The sequence below is a fragment of the Desmodus rotundus genome, chromosome 9, assembly GCF_022682495.2.
Source record: "Desmodus rotundus isolate HL8 chromosome 9, HLdesRot8A.1, whole genome shotgun sequence".
Lineage (NCBI taxonomy): Eukaryota > Metazoa > Chordata > Mammalia > Chiroptera > Phyllostomidae > Desmodus > Desmodus rotundus.
Window position 1 is genome coordinate 41510913 of NC_071395.1, and position 12297 is coordinate 41523209.

Sequence of the window (12297 nt, forward strand, 5' to 3'; positions counted from 1 at the left end):
ATATATGTGGAGATATATGTAATGGAAATACATATGGAGATATATTTAATGGTTATTCAGAAGAACCAAGATGGTGAATTCTAGACAAGATGTTATTTTTTTAAATTACTTATTGTTGTTCAACTACAGTTGTCTGCATTACCCCCTACCACTCCCACCACCCCAGTCAATCCCACCTCCTTTTCTTGCTTCCACTCTCCCCCTTGGTTTTTCCATGTGTCCTTTATAGTAGTTCCTGAAAACCCCTCTCCTCACTATTTCCTCCCCCCTCCCCTCTGGCTATTGTTAGATTCTTCTTAATTTTAATGTCTCTGGTTATATTTTGTTTGCTTTTTTCTTTTGTTGATTAGGTTCCAGTTAAAGGTGAGATCCTATGGTATTTTTTCCCTTACCACCTGGCTTATTTCACTTAGCATACTGCTCTCCAGTTCCATCCATGTTGTAGCAAAGGGTAGGAGTTCCTTCTTTCTCTCTGCTGCATAGAATTCCATTTGTAAATGTACCATAGTTTTTTGTTTTTTTGGTTTTTTTAACAGGGTTCATTCACTTTATTTTCCTTGTACAAAAATTATGTGGTCGCCACAGCTGGAGCCTGGGTCCTCTGCACAGAAACTCTGGTGTGAGTCTTTACAAGATGGTCGGTGAATTCCTGGTAGGGAGACTTGGTGAACACAGTCTCTTTCCAGAGGTCAGGGGTGAGATAGCTGTAGGTCTTAGAGATGGCATCAAAGGTGGCCTTGGCAAAGTTGCCAAGGGTTGCAGTGCAGCCCCTGGCTGAGGTGTAGCAGTTGTCGATACCAGCCATCATCAGCAGCTTTTTGGGCGCAGGGGCCCAGACGATGCCAGTGCCCCTGGGTGCAGGGATGAGGCGCACCAGCACAGAGCCGCAGTGCCCAGTCACCTTAAAAGGGACAGTGTGAGGCTTGCCGATCTTGTTCTCCCAGTAGCCTCGCCACACAGGGACAATGGAGAGCTTGGCCAGGATGATGGCCCCGCGGATGGCAGTGGCTACTTCCTTTGAGCACTTAACACCCAGACCAACGTGCCCATTGTAGTCCCCAATGGCGACAAATGCCTCGAACTGGGTCCTCTGGCCTGCACGTGTCTGCTTTTACACGGGCATAATCTTCAAAACCTCGTCCTTGAGGGATGCCCCCAAGAAAAAGTCAATGATCTCAGATTCCTCAATAGGCAGAGAAAAGAGATAGATTTCTTCCAAGGACTTGATTTTCATGTCCTTGACCAGGCGGCCCAACTTGGTGACAGGGATCCACTCCTTATCCTTGGCCTTGCCTCAGCAAGCTCCACAGCCTCAACCCGACCCTGGCCGCGACCTTGGCCCTGGATGCCGCTGCCAAATCCTCTTCGGAAGCCGCCCCGACCTCCCATTCCAGGGCCTACCGGCCCTCCCGGCCCTTCCGGCCCTTCCGCAGCACCTGTGTCATCCGCCATTTGGTGTTCCCTGGGAAAAAAAGAGTGTACCATAGTTTTTTGATCCACTCATTTGCTGATGGGTACTTAGGCTGTTTCCAGCACTTGACTATTGTAAATTGTGCTGCTATGAACATTGGGGTCCATAGGTTCTTTTGGAGTGGTGTTTCAGGGCTCTTAGGGTATAATCCCAGCAGTGGAATGCAATTTTCTTTTAAATGTAGATTATTGGGCTATCCCCCTGGAGATGTTGACTAGATGAGTCTAGCAAAAGTATAAGTCTGGGAGGATATCTATTGACAAAAACCTCAGATAATAATTTTCATAATGGTAAAATTATAAAACATTGCTTCAGGGCAATGAGTCTAAATAGATTGTCATAGGGACAAGCAAAATTTGAAATGTGTGAAAATTCCAAATTGTCAGATCCAAACTCAGGACAACAAAGGCAGAAATTGGGGGATGGGACCCCAAAATCTGCTCTAACACATCCTCAAGGTCACCTTGGTGCAAGATAAAGTTGGAGAAACATCTCCTAGTGAATCTTGGGAGCCTTTGCTACTCAGCCATCTATCCAATGAGGAAACTACAAGCCAGGAAATGATAACACTGTTCTCAAGAGGAGATCCAAGGAAGACTAGAGAAGTAGAGAGATTCTACCCAGAGGAAAGGGATCCAAGAGAAAAAATTCACAGCTGGTCCCACTGTTAGTCTCCCAGGGATAAAGAATTGGCAAGGCAGAGACCCCTTCTTTTGTCACCCTGCCCCTGAGGAGTCACCTGATCAGGGAATCAAAGACCCATTGAGCGATTTGTCTAACAAGTATCACAGGGGAATTTGCCTCCAGAGTCCAATAACCTGTAACATAACAACTTATAGTCACCAAGGCTCTCATGTGCCCGACCACAGAAACTCATGCCTCTCCAGGAGAAAACAGCCAGGCCCTAGCCCACATGGCTGACTCTGTATCCTTGTTATTATGGAAGACAGACTTTTGTTTTTCATCAACCACCTTCCATGAAAAAACAAGATTCACACTGTCAACCCTGAGGAGCCCAGTAATTGTTGTAGGAAGTAGGAAAACTAGGTGTGAAGTTAATAATGGAGTTAATAGTGTATTGAGCACAGGACAGGGAAAACCCTGTGCTGTCTATGGAGAATGAGCTCTAAAGGACACTTGCTTGGAAGGGTGAATGGCTAGACTCCTATTTGAAGCTGCCATTGCATGATGAGATTTACTTCAGCTGCATGTTACTTGGTTAGACAGTCCATGAGTTATGAGAGTGAGGAGGCAGAGGCTAACACCCCTGTCCCCTCTGACATCATCGCACTTCTGACAACCATGCTATGTAGAGGTACAGTCACTAATCTTTGTTGTGAAAATGGATGCCACCAGGTGCTGATAAAGCTTTAGGTCCTTTACAATGAAGTCCTTATCTCTTCTTCTTCTTTTCCCTTGCTACCCAAACCAAGAACTCGGAGCCTCTGTCTTCACTCAGTGTAGACAAATCATTCTTAATATTTTTCCAGACTCGCTTACTTGGGAACATCTCATTTCTCAAAAAAGATCTGTGTTTCTCCTCCTACTGCACCCTTATTCATGGTACTTATTAGGAAGCTTCAAAAAGGAAGAGTCTGAGGTCCCTAGCATCTAGGGCCACAGTGTATGAAGACCGGGGTGAGGTGGCTGAGAGAAACCAGAGGATGTACGAAAGTCCAACATCTAGTCCCTTATTGACATCTTACCCTTTGGTTCTGGGAATTCTGGGAAACCCTAGAACTAGCATGTCCCCTTCCCATAGTTTCCCCTGACCACACTTGGGTGACAGATCCCATCCTTAACAAGGAATATGGAGTCATTAGCCAGATCAAAATTAGTTCTTCATCGTTTGTGATTTTTGTTCCTCTTCTTTCAACAAGTGACTTGATTCTTCAACCTGAATGATACAAGAATTCACCATCCCATTTCCTTTGACCTTAGCTTTGTCTGCTTTAAATCCATCTTTAGTCCAGACACCAGGGAGAATTGTGACACAAATCATGCCCCTCCTTTGGTTGCACTTCCTCCACAGCCTCAAACTTTCTCCATTATTCTTTCCAAGTTCCCAGGGATGTGGTCACCTCTTCCTCCTAATTCTCCACTATCCCTGTACCCCACTGTGTGCTTCACCTAATTGCTAAAAACACTCTGACCCATGCTGCATCTTGCTCATGGTCTTTCTCTGGATTGCTTCTCTACCAGGAGAGTCCATATTCAACAGTCCACCTGTGTAACTTCTGCCCAGGGATGTCTTCCTCCAGGAACTCTTCCCTCACTTGATCACTCCAGGCTGCTTTTGGGACTTCTCTCAGAGTCCCACTCTCCAGACAGCCCTTATCCCACCATTTAAGTCACTGTATTACAATGGCCTGTTTGTGCATCCATCTCTGGAAGGCGGGCTCCCTGAGGTTGACAACCATACCCAATAGGTGGCACCTAGCCTGTCCCTAATGAGTCCTTCTTGCCAAGTGCCTTTCAGGAGATCTTTGGTGTCTGAAAAATGGCCTAGTCAACTCTCTACTTCCCAGTATGGCTCAACAAACTGCCCACCTGCATAAAACACCAGAAAGAGAATAGGGCGCATTTATTTTGTGCATGAGTAAAATGGAAAGTATAACTGACACAGGGCTGTATCCTCCCCTTTTGATTCCTAACCTCTGGTCCTAATGTAAAGGGTTTCTGATATGTGGAAAACTCTTTCTAAAGATGACCATTATTATTCATTTCATGACTCTTTAAACCATAGTTCAGCTACTTTTGCATCTGCAGTTTGGACTTTATAGAAAAAAATTACTGTGGTGGATTTGAATTCCAACAACCTCAGGACAAACCCTGCAGCAGCCAGACCCAGCAGCCAGGCTTTGTCCATAAGAACAAGGTGAATTCTCATTAGCCTCTCTCCCTCATTTCCAGTATTTCTTCATTGAATATTTTTCACTGTCTCAGTCTTTTTATGTGGCACAAGGAAGCAATATTTGACAATCCTAGAAATAAATCCATCTTGTACTTCATCAAACACAATTACTACTTACTTGGAAGTTTTGCATGGCCTCTACATTTCTTCCTCAGAGGTATCAATATGTGCCTGAGGAGATGGTCCAGCTTCAGAGGCCAACGCCTTCTTTAACCATTCCTCCTGGCATCAAAAGTCATAGAAAAATTTTAATACTGTCCTCAACGGTGCTCTTGGAAAATACTATGTCCTCCCTTAAAGTCCTCAATGGTTCCTGACTTTGATAAAACACATACAAACTATTTTTGCCATAGGTTAATCGAATGGATACAAACAAGGTTAAGTTCCTACAGCATCTCACCAACTTGGAACAAAATGATATTGAATTTTAAAATGTTGACAACATGATTAAAACAATGTTAACCACACTGAATGAAACAATGTTACTTGAGGACCTTCTGTGCTTGTAAGAAGAGAGAAATTGTACCAGGATGTTGCATATCAGCCCAAAAAGATGAGCGTCAAACATGAGGTGATCTTTAAAGTAGCACTGGGAAGGTGGAGGGAGGGAGCATTGGTCCACAGCTTGCCTACCTCTGGCTCTCTCCTTGCCAGGTCCTGGGGGTCCTGAAACCAGAGGGGAAAAAATGGGTGTCTTCATTCCCATTCCCATTATTTTTCTCTCCTGCAAACTGGATCTTCACGTGTTCGGGAGAGAACACAAAGGAGGCCGTGTCTGCTCATACAGGGATGAGTGTTCGGCAGTTTCACATGCAACAAAGACGACTGAGAATGTGAATGGTGAGTGGCTTCCAGGAAGGGAATTAAAAGATGATGAATGTCCTCATTTATGAACCCGGAAAAGTAACTGTGTGAAATTATCCTTTGTGAAATTGTTCGTACACATGTCATTTCACTGTTTAGTCTCAGTCATCTTCTGTTTTTGCCTCTGGATTATTAGGATAGAAAGTTAAGGGTGTGTATGCAGGTATTTCGGTCAAAGGCTGTGGAGAAGCACTTGTTGATGCTGCTCTGGGCGAAGAGCACAGGTGAGCTGCAATAACAAGAGAAAATAGACTGAATTGTTTGGACCTGATAGGGGTCAACATTGGGAATGCATGTTGCCCAGGTCTTAGAAGAGGACATGGCTATTTAGTGAGCAGCAACTTTATATTCCTTTTCTGCCTTCATTTCTCTCTTTTCTCCATCTACATCTTATTTATCCTCACTCCATACAGTAACCTCCTTGCACATAGAAGTGCTATAAGTTTTATAGTAGTGGACACGTAGGGACTATATGATGAGCTGCGGGAAAGGAAATATTTGTTTATAAGCTCTTCCACTTATTAATTCTGCCAACCAACCAATACAAAGAGTGCCCTTTGTGCTAAGAACTCAGCTACTATTGAGAATTGAGGTGGTTGGGAATTACCTAAGCAGGTGAGAGCCTGTGCCATGTATGTAGCAATAGGTAGGAATGAGGAGAAGGAAGTAGGGAGAGGTTTAAGAGGAGGGAGAAGGTCCTGACAAGTAGCAGAGACATAAGAGAGTATGGCCCATCTGGGCAAAGAAAAGCTTTGCAGAATGATCAGAATTGAAGATAAAATTGAGAAGTGGCGAGAAATACAGCTGGGAGATCAGAGTAGAGTCATGATACACCAAGGAGTTAGGATGATTTCAGCAGGTGGCACAAAGGCATTTCAAAAATTGTAGGCAGGAGAGTGATATTATCCAACTTCCATTTTTGAAGTCTCAGTCAGACGGCTGTGTGGAAGAATGGAAGGTGAAACTGGAGACCAGGAAGGAATCCCTGCAATAGACTGGGACAAAATGAAATTGTTTCCTTTTTTCCAATGCAGTTGATGCTGTTAACACACACAGCACATACCAGTGAATATACCCACAATCTCAGGCATCTCCCACATTCCCTCTCTTATTCTTCTCATTAAAAAAAAATTCAGTGCAACACAGCAATTCACACTTATTGAAAGTCAAGATAATTTAGAATAAGTCCTGACAATTTGTTTACGATATCTCTCAAACGATTAGAAACCACAAAGAAAATTTGCAAACTACCTGTTTCCTAATATGTCAGAAGAAAGATATTCATCCACTGCTAAAAGAAATTGGGTACGATATGGACATTTTTATCATTTGAGAAACACCTGAGCTTTGGAGGGTTTTTTTTGTTTTGTTTTGTTTTTAAATATATTTATTGATTATGCTATTACAGTTGTCCCATTCCCCCCCCCACTCCACTCCACCCTGCCCACCCCCTCCCTCCTACATTCCCCCCCTATAGTTCATGTCCATGGGTCATACTTATAAGTTCTTTGGCTTCTACATTTCCTATACTATTTTTACCATACCCTGTCTATTTTCCACCTATCATCTATGCTACTTATTCTCTGTACCTTTCCCCCCGTCTCCCCCTCCCACTCCCCTATTGACAACCCTCCATGTGATCTCCATCTCTATGGTTCTGTTCCTGTTCTAGTTGTTTGCCTAGTTTGCTCTTGTTTTTGTTTTTGGTGTGGTCATTAATAACTGTGAGTTTGCTGTCATTTTTACTGTTCCTATTTTTTATCTTCTTTTTCTTAGGTAAGTCCCTTTAACATTTCATATAATAAGGGCTTGGTGATGATGCACTTCTTTAACTTGACCTTATCTGAGAAGCACTTTATCTTCCCTTCCATTCTAAATGATAGCTTTGCTGGATACAGTAATCTTGGATGTAGGTCCATGCGTTTAATCTTGGGTAATATAATTATGATGTGCCTTGGTGTGTTCCTCCTTGGGTCCAGCTTCTTTGGGACTCTCTGAGCTTCCTGGACTTCCCAGAAGTCTATTTCCTTTGCCAGATTACGAAAGTTCTCCTTCATTATTTGTTCCAATAAGTTTTCAAGTTTTTGTTCTTCCTCTTCTCCTTCTGGCACCCCTATAATTCGGATGTTGGAACGTTTCAAGATGTCCTGGAGGTTCCTAAGCCTCTCCTTATTTTTTACGAATTCTTCATTCTATTTTTTCTTCATTCTTTTCTGGTTGGATGTTTCTTTCTTCCTTCTGGTCCACACCGTTGATTTGAGTCCCAGTCCTTCGCATCACTATTGGTTCCCTGTACATTTTCCTTTGTTTCTCTTAGCATACACTTCATTTTTTCATCTGTTTTTCGAACAGATTCAACCAATTCTGTGAGCATCTTGATAACCAGTGTTTTGAACTGTGCATCTGATAGGTTGGCTATCTCTTCCTCGCTTAGTTGTATTTTTTCTGGAGCTTTGAAGTGTTCTGTCATTTGGGCCATTTTTTTTTTTTTTGTCTTGGCGCGTCTGTTACTTTAAGGGGTGGAGCCTTAGGTGTTCACCAGGGCGGGGTAACACTGGTCGCTGTGCTGTGACGCTATATGTGGGGGATGGGCCGAGAGGGGGCAATGACACCTGCTTCACTCTCCTCCAGATTTCAATCTTTCACTCAGCTACCCACAATCAAACTGGGCCCCTCTGGTGCTGGTTCCTGAGTGGGTGGGCTTGTGCACACTCTAGGCCCCTGTGGGTCTCTCCAACGACCTCTCCTGTGAGGCTGGGAGTCTCTCCTGCTGCCTCCCCAACCCCCATGGGTGCTTTCAATCAGAGGTTTGTGGCTTTATTTCCCCGCGCGGGAGCCCTGGGTTGCTCTGTCTGCTTCGCTCCCCGCTGGTTTATCTGTGTTCGAATGTGAGGCTGCCGTGTGCTACCCGTGCTCTGCCTGCCCTGCTCTCCGCCACTCTGAGTGAGGCCCTCTCGGTTTATCTGCACGAATGTGGGGCCGCAGGGTCTGCTACTGCTCGGACTGTCTGCCCCGTTTGTCCCACAGTCCGCCAGTCTCGGTCCCTCCACAGCCACGCGAGTCCTCTCCACCCTGGTGACTGTCTCCGCCCCTCCTACAGGTCTGGATGAATGTTTATTTTTTATTTCCTTGGTGTCGGACCCCCTTGCCATTCGATTCTCTGTCAGTTCTGGTTGTGAGAGGAGGCGCAATGTGTCTACCTACGCCGCCATCTTGGTTCTCCCTTGAGTTTGTTTAATTGGGATATAATTGATATACAACTTTATATTAGTTTGAGGTGTACAACATAAAGATTTTCTTTGTGCATATACTGCTAAATGATCACCTCAGTAAGTCTAATGTATTTTACCACACATTCTTACAGAAATTGTTTTCTTGTCATGAGAAATTTTAAGAAATATTCTGTTAGTTACTTTTAAATATGCAATAGAGTGTTAACTATAGTTACTATGATATATTACATCCCAATGACTTATATATTTTAAAACTAGGACTTTGTACCTTTTGATCTTCTACCCTATACTCGACGTTGGTTTCTATAGCTAAGAAGACTGACAGTGATAACAACCAATGGTGTTCTCCTGCGGAGTTAAGGGCATTATGGAATAGGAAGTGTAGAAAAACACTGATAACAGAGCACTGAAGTTCACTTACAGTTTTATGATATACCTTGTCCCAGGTTATAAGACTCATTCCTCTGTGTCTGCTTATAGGACCCATAGGCCCTAAGGTGAAGAGAGTCAGAGGTAGGTGGGCTGAGAATGAGTCCCCGCATGTGCCCAGCCCCAATCTAAGCATCACTGAACTGTGAGTGCAAATCCGACTCACCCCTTCCAGCTCCTATGTGAATCCTGATGCAACTTCTCTCTTCCCCCAGTATTTAATGAACATCATAGATGGCGTGACTCCAAATTCTGTTTGTGATGTTTGTACTAGTATCTTACGGTACTGGAATGACTTAAGCCTTGATATGCCCTCTTCCTTGCATATTTTCACCAATCCCTTAACTTCACAGATAAAGACTATTTTGTCAAGTGACAAATGTCCAGGAAGCATCTGTCCTTGTTCCTACAACGTGTTGCTGGTCCCTGGTACATTCAGCCTTAAGCATTTGTGAATGTCATTTATGATTTAGTAAAAATATTTTTCTTTCTTTTTTTATTTGAGAAGTAAGCCTACCTTCTACTCATCCTCTAATACTGTTCAGATATTTGAGATACTCTCAAATTTTCTCACTTCTGAGTCATGGTTATCTGACCCTTGTGTGAATCCCAGAGAAGGCAGATAACCCAGATCAAGCTGCTGAGTTTCACCAGACCTCATGCTCCACATTTGTGTTAGAACAAGTACAAAGCTTTTTATCTCTAAGCTCCAAGGTTGCTCTTAACTGTTCAGAGATAATCCTAAGAGAGGGATAAAGAAGGCAGGTGAGTGTCTCAAAGGATAATGGACAATGGTTGATCAACATTATTAACTGTTGTACCAAATAACGGAATAAACAGTTCGTAAATTGTGTAATTAAGGGTTATATGTCTAGTCATTTACTTTAAGAAATTTAAAATAGAGTATCTCCATGTCTATTTAGTTTTCTTTTCTTTTCTCAGTCATCTAGATGATTTGACAGCAACATGGAAACAGGAAATCAAACAAGACTGTCGTATTTTATACTTCTGGGGTTTTCCCAAGACTCAGAGAATCAACCCATCCTATTCTGTCTGTTCCTGTCCATGTACCTGATCACTGTGTTGGGAAACCTGCTCATCATCCTGTCTGTCTGCTCAGACTCTCACCTACACACCCCATGTACTTCTTTCTCTCCAACCTGTCCTTGGCTGACATCTGTTTCGCCTCCACCATCATCCTGAAGATGCTGCTGAACATCCAGACAGAGTGCAAAGCCATCACCTATGCAGGCTGCATCACTCAGATGTGTTTTTTTATGGTGTTTGGAGGTTTGGACACTTTTCTCCTCACAATAATGGCCTATGACCAGTTTGTGGCCATCTGTCACCCCTTACACTACACACTCATCATGAACCCCCGCCTCTGTGGCCTGCTGGTTCTCATGTCCTGGTTCATCAGCATAACATACTCCCTGACCCAGAGTCTGTTGACATTGCGGCTGTCTTTCTGTACCAACTGGGAGATTTCACACTTTTACTGTGAACTTGCTCAGGCCCTCATGCTAGCCTGCTCAGACACACTCGTCAATCACATTGTGTTCTATATGGTAACTGGCTTTCTTGGCATTGTTCCTTTCTCAGGGATCCTTTGCTCCTATATTCAAATTGTCTCCTCAATCCTGAGAATCCCATCAGCAGATGGGAAATATAAAGCCTTTTCTACCTGTGGGTCTCACCTGTCCACAGTTTCTTTATTCTATGGGACAGGCCTTGGTGTGTATCTCAGTTCTGATGCACCTTCCTGGAGGGGCATGACTGCCTCAGTGATGTACACTTTGGTCACCCCAATGCTGAACCCCTTCATCTACAGCCTGCGGAACAGGGACATCAAGAAGGCTCTGCAAAAAGTTCTTGGGAGAACACTCTATGTTCCGTAAGATGTACACTCATCCTGGGATTCTAAGCTGACAGGGGGAGGAGCAGTGGGCTAAAGAAATTCCACCTCTACATCACATTGAATTTTGCTTGCCATCCATTCTCTATGTGAGCTTGGTTACGATGGCTTTTTAAGCACTTTGTCCTAACCTGTTATGGTGATTCCTCTATTATTCTCAGTTCTACGGTCCTCATACCCTCTTTTTATTATCTATTACTGCACCTCATCTTTGATTTCTAGTCCTGAAGTTGGAAAACAGCCACTTCAGGAATGAACTGGGAGGACTTGAATAAGAATTAGGACACAGTGCAATTTATCAACAACCATTGCTAGTTCTTACCAAAGTTACTCATTCAACAATATTTATTGAGCCTTTCTAATGTCCCATGTTGTTGGTGGTGCCTGGAATACAGCCGTGAAGAACAGAACAAACAAACAAAAACATTGTACTCGTAGAGTTTATTCCCTGCATCTCAGATTTTATCATATCACATTACATGTCCAACAGAAAATACACTGATGGATAAATTATTTTACTTTTGTTCTTGAGTTTGAACTGTTGCTTAGTGCATTCCCAAAATAAGCAGTAAAAATGTATCACTATAGATAGAAAAAAACACATCCAGAGTATTAGATTTGATCACACACTAATAAGTTGTTCAGTACAGTCTAATTTTGCAGGTGAATTCATTGAGACACAAATGGAAGAGTCCTGAGAGTGACTAGCTGAAAGGGGGACAGGTCTTCAGGATTGGTTCCAGGACAGAGCACTGCAATACAACTCGAGAGAGCCATATTGAGTCACAGAATTGCCACTGCAGGTATGTGAGGCTGCAAGGTTCAGGTGATGCAGAGTATGTTAGGACTTGTGGATCTCCTGATGTATCTTGCTTAGTTCCATATCTTCTTCACCACAGAGAAATTGGATGTTAAATCTTTGGATAGTGGTGTTTCGCAGGCACTGCAGGCAGGAAAGGATGACATAAATGCATGAATATTCACGTTGGTAAACATGAATCGCTGCCCACTCTGAATGGACTGAGTCTAATGGAGTCACCTTGCCACCAATTGGCCTCGAAAAGGGGTGAACTGCATCTATTTAACCTCTAGGATTTGAGTCTGAAAACAGGCTTGGGTTTGGAAACTGGAAGATGAATCATGATTTTCAATCATGGTAGCTATCATCTGACTTTTTCTGGCTTGCCATTGATATTTTGGGTTCTCTGGGTCAAGCAATGCTTTTGATGTCTCCTCATCTATAATATGTTGCCACCACTACTGAACCTGTGGGTCACAGACCCCGGCTGCTATTCTGGATTTGTTGTTCAACCATGTATCTACCTTGCCGCTCACAGTTACTGCTGTCATCTGAGTTTAAACCATAAATACTCATAAGTATAATTTAAAGCCTCTGCTTTGGTTAGGAAGGTCACTAAAGGGACCAAATTGAAAAACCCAAGAATCACAAAATTGAAACAAGAGTGGAAAT

The 12297-nt window shown here is 43.3% G+C and overlaps 1 protein-coding gene and 1 pseudogene across 1 annotated transcript; one reads left to right on the forward strand and one right to left on the reverse strand.

Moving 5' to 3' along the window:
• Positions 1 to 537: 537 nt before the first annotated feature.
• LOC128779207 (small ribosomal subunit protein uS5 pseudogene) lies at positions 538 to 1452 on the reverse strand (annotated as a pseudogene).
• Positions 1453 to 9877: 8425 nt separating this feature from the next.
• LOC128779218 (olfactory receptor 7C1-like) lies at positions 9878 to 10809 on the forward strand. The gene is given in 2 exon segments (XM_053911224.1): positions 9878 to 10043; positions 10046 to 10809. Coding segments are annotated over 2 exon segments (930 nt in total).
• Positions 10810 to 12297: the final 1488 nt, after the last annotated feature.